Consider the following 3882-nt stretch of genomic DNA (forward strand, 5'->3'; position numbering starts at 1 on the left):
GGATCTATGGAAGGGTCAGACCCATTGAGAGGGTTTGTAATGAGTACTCTTATCTTACATTTGCAAGAGGCTCATTACATAATTCAAACCTGTAACTTCCGGATGACATGACAACAACACCAACCATTGTATCAAGAACCCCTTCGTTTTCAGTTAAATATACTTGTAAATTACTTATCAAATTGCAGTCAGATTCTACATGAAATTCCACTGTATCTCCTACCAGTAATCATGACAGGAACATGAACCATCCTTGAAATGATGAAAACGCGTGGCATCTCTTACTATAATTTCTCTTCCCACAAGCTTTGAGATATATTTTATGGCGGAATGGCAGTCATTACAAACTCTAAGGTTCTTCATGATCCTTAGTGTAGAGTATCCAGGAGTATTTATTAATGCAAATGCAATAGCGAGTTTTTCGCTATGATGTCTAAGGATCTGTTCCTTCACTTCTTGCTCTAGGTCATGCAATACAGAATCAGTGTCTGGAGTAAAGCCCATTTTCTTTATCTCCTTCCATATTTTTGAAATCATACTGTAAATCGCATCTCTTTGTGGGTGAAGCGCATCTTCAACCCCAAAAATATGGACCTTGTTCTGGATTTGAACCCAACTGAACCCCTGTTCTTTCTTCACTGCTTTCTCCTTCATTGACTTCCTAATCTGAGCAGCAGCATCCCATTTGCCACAAGCTGAAAGCGTATTAGCAAGCGCTGAGTAAGCCCCACTATTATTGGGATCAATAAGAAGCAATTTTTCAGCGGCCACTTTAGCTAAATCCACATTTTTATGAACCCTGCAAGAAGACAAAAGCGACCCCCAAGCTATAACATCTGGTTCAATAGGCATACTTCTTATAAAATTATATGCTTCTTCAAGCAATCCAGCACGTCCAAACAGGTCAATCATGCATGCATAGTGGCTGGGGGTGGGTTCAATGTGATGAACATTTTTCATCAAACTAAAGTAATACTTACCCTGTTCTACCAATCCCACATGTGTGCAAGCAGACAACACACCAACATAAGTAATATGATCAGGCTTTAGGTTAAATTTCATCATCTCTTCAAACAGTTCTATGGCCTCGTTTCCGAGACCATGTTGAGCTAGAGCTATAATCATGGAAGTCCAAGTCAATGTATCCTTGTTGGAGCATATCTGTTTGAATACTTTCCTTGCATCTTTGATGCTTCCAGATCTTGAGTACATGGTAATTAAAGCATTACCCACAGAAACCGATGATACTTCTTCCAATCGTATGGCAGTTGCATGAAGCTGCTTACCATGATCCAGGGAAGCCAAGCTCGAAAAGACACTTAATACTGCTGCCAGGGTATAATTGTTTGGCTTTGGACCTTCTCTAATCATTGACCTGAAGAGCTCCAAAGCGTCACTAATTAAGCCATTTTGTGCGTAACCGACAATCATGGCAGTCCATGCAACCACATCATGACATTCTAATGAATCAAATATCTCTCTCGCTGGGTTTATATCCCCAACTTTGACATAGCCGTCCAACAATGATGTGAATGCTATGACATTAAGACTTGAAGTACCGGTTAGTTCTACAATCCTTTGCGCAATTTCATTGCCACCTGATTTTGCATACATCGAGATTAGAGCATTTCTCACTGCTCCAGATATGTCAATATCAGCTCTTACCATATGTGCATGGATTTGTTTCCCAAGTTTCAAGTTTTCAAGATTGGCACAAGCTGACAGAACACTTCCCAATGTGAACTTATCCGGCTTTAAAGATGAACTCTTAAGCATACTAGAAAATGTTTCCAGGGCTTTAATGTCATATCCGTGATGACCATATCCTGCTATGATGGAATTCCAAGAAACAATATCTGGATCAGTCATTTGCTCAAAAAGGGCTAGTGCAAGGTCAAGTCGACCAAACTGCATATGCATTGAAATCATAGTATTCCAAGTTGATTTGTCTTTCACCCTCATTCGGTGGAAAACAACCTTTGCCATCACCGAATCACCTGACTTTGCATACATGTTAAGCAGTGAATTTGCTACAGGAACAGCACTGGACAGCCCCAGTTTTACAATGAAGGAATGAACCTTCCTACCAATATCCAAGGCTTCAGTTGCGGCACATGAGGCAAGAACATTGGTAAACGTGAAATGGGTTGGCGAAATTCCAGAGGAAATCATGTTCAGAAACGTCTGAATGGCGCTATTGAAAAGACCCATGTGGTTATACCCCACTATCATCGTAGTCCAGGAGACGGAATCAGGTTGAGGAATTTCATCAAACACACGGTGTGCAGCTTCCATGTTGCCCCCTTTAGCATACGCGGAGAGAATGGTGTTCCAAGAGAACGTAGTCTTAAGGGGCATTTCACCGAACACGCGGTGAACATCAGAGAAGGAACCAGTTTTAGCATAGAAATTGAGGAGGTTGTTCATCAAGAAGACACCCAAGTGAAAGCCCTGTTTGATGATTCGAGCATGAATTGATCTTCCGATGAATGGGTCTCTGGATTTGATTGCAGACTGTAGAAGATAGACGTATAAATCCGAATGGGAGGGAGGTTTTGGGGTCTCCATCAACACAAACACAATGTGTTGAATTGGTGACAATGTTTCCCTCCCAAGCTTGCACCAACATTAAGGCTTCGTTGTTATTACTGTAACGATTTGAAAAACCGGAATTCAAATATGTTGCGACCTTCTACACTGCACCACGTCGAACAAGTAGTCGAGTACGCCCAGACCCCAGTAACCTTTTGTTTATATGGCTCCCTCTTTCTCTCATATTACGTGAATTTCTGTAATTATATTTTAAGTATATATTTTTGAAAATATATATTTATAATATTAAAATTATTTTTTAATTATGTATTTTCGAGAATATATAGTTAAAAAATTGTTGCTGATTTTCTTTTAATTTTATATTCCTGAAAGTACACAATTAATAAATAGTTACAGAAATTCTTATAACTGATAAAACTATTTGCCTATATTTATACTTATATTGTGATCTTTGGGGTGTTTGGTAGGGTTTTTGATAGAGATACCTAGGCAACTTGAAATGGATTTTGAACTTAACTGTGTTTGGTAAAAGAGTTAACAAAATTTAGGTAGGAGATTCCTTTGCCCAGCCAACACATTTTGTTTACAAAATTTCTTTGGAAGCACTGTTCCAGAAAATCATATTGAGGGGGGTATTTTGGGTTTGCTGGGAAAAAAAAAATTGAACGCAAAATTGTTGACCAAATTGTCCCTAATGTACTATTAAACGTGTCTTTCAACTCTCTTTCCTCAGAAGTCTTACGTCTCCAACATCACATGTTTTCAAGATAAAGAATGGCAGCGTGCATATCAGGATTACGAAGTGCATACATGAAGGGAAGGGTGGCTGTTGGCTATGTCAAGAATTTTCAGCCCATTGCTGCAACACAGCCTTTAGCCACTGGTCTTACATCATCTCAGCCAACACAATCTGACCGTGACAAGGTTATTCTTCGGTTTGGTTGACTATGGACTATGGATTCAACCGGATGGTGAAGCTGCATAGAGTAATTGTACATCTCATAGAGTAATTGTGAAGCACAGAACAACCTGTGCTCAATGATAAGTCCATGAAATGTGACTTAAAACATGTGATTTTTAATATGAAAATGCAAAAAAAGAATACTCTTTGTGTTAATAGATACCCCAATTATATTGAGTGGAAATGTTGTTGATTTAAATGCTAATGCGCTTCATTTTTATTTTTCAGGCCCACATATTAATATTTTTTCAAAGCAAAGAAAAAAGAAAATAAAAAGAAAAAAATAAGAAGAAAAGAAGTGGGCTGGATTTTGTAAGGCAAGGAAGAAGAGCCCAATTGAGCAACAAAAAAGAAAAGAAATTGGAAGA

General features: G+C 38.7%; 1 protein-coding gene across 1 annotated transcript; it reads right to left on the bottom strand.

Moving 5' to 3' along the window:
* Positions 1-219: 219 nt before the first annotated feature.
* On the bottom strand, positions 220-2568 carry LOC133285431 (pentatricopeptide repeat-containing protein At2g22070). The gene has a single exon (XM_061482645.1). It carries the CDS (start codon positions 2566-2568, stop codon positions 220-222), a length of 2349 nt encoding a protein of 782 aa, XP_061338629.1.
* Positions 2569-3882: the final 1314 nt, after the last annotated feature.

This window comes from Gastrolobium bilobum, unplaced genomic scaffold (genome assembly GCF_033153095.1).
Source record: "Gastrolobium bilobum isolate Gb01-03AN ecotype WA unplaced genomic scaffold, APGP_CSIRO_Gbil_v1 utg7290, whole genome shotgun sequence".
Lineage (NCBI taxonomy): Eukaryota > Viridiplantae > Streptophyta > Magnoliopsida > Fabales > Fabaceae > Gastrolobium > Gastrolobium bilobum.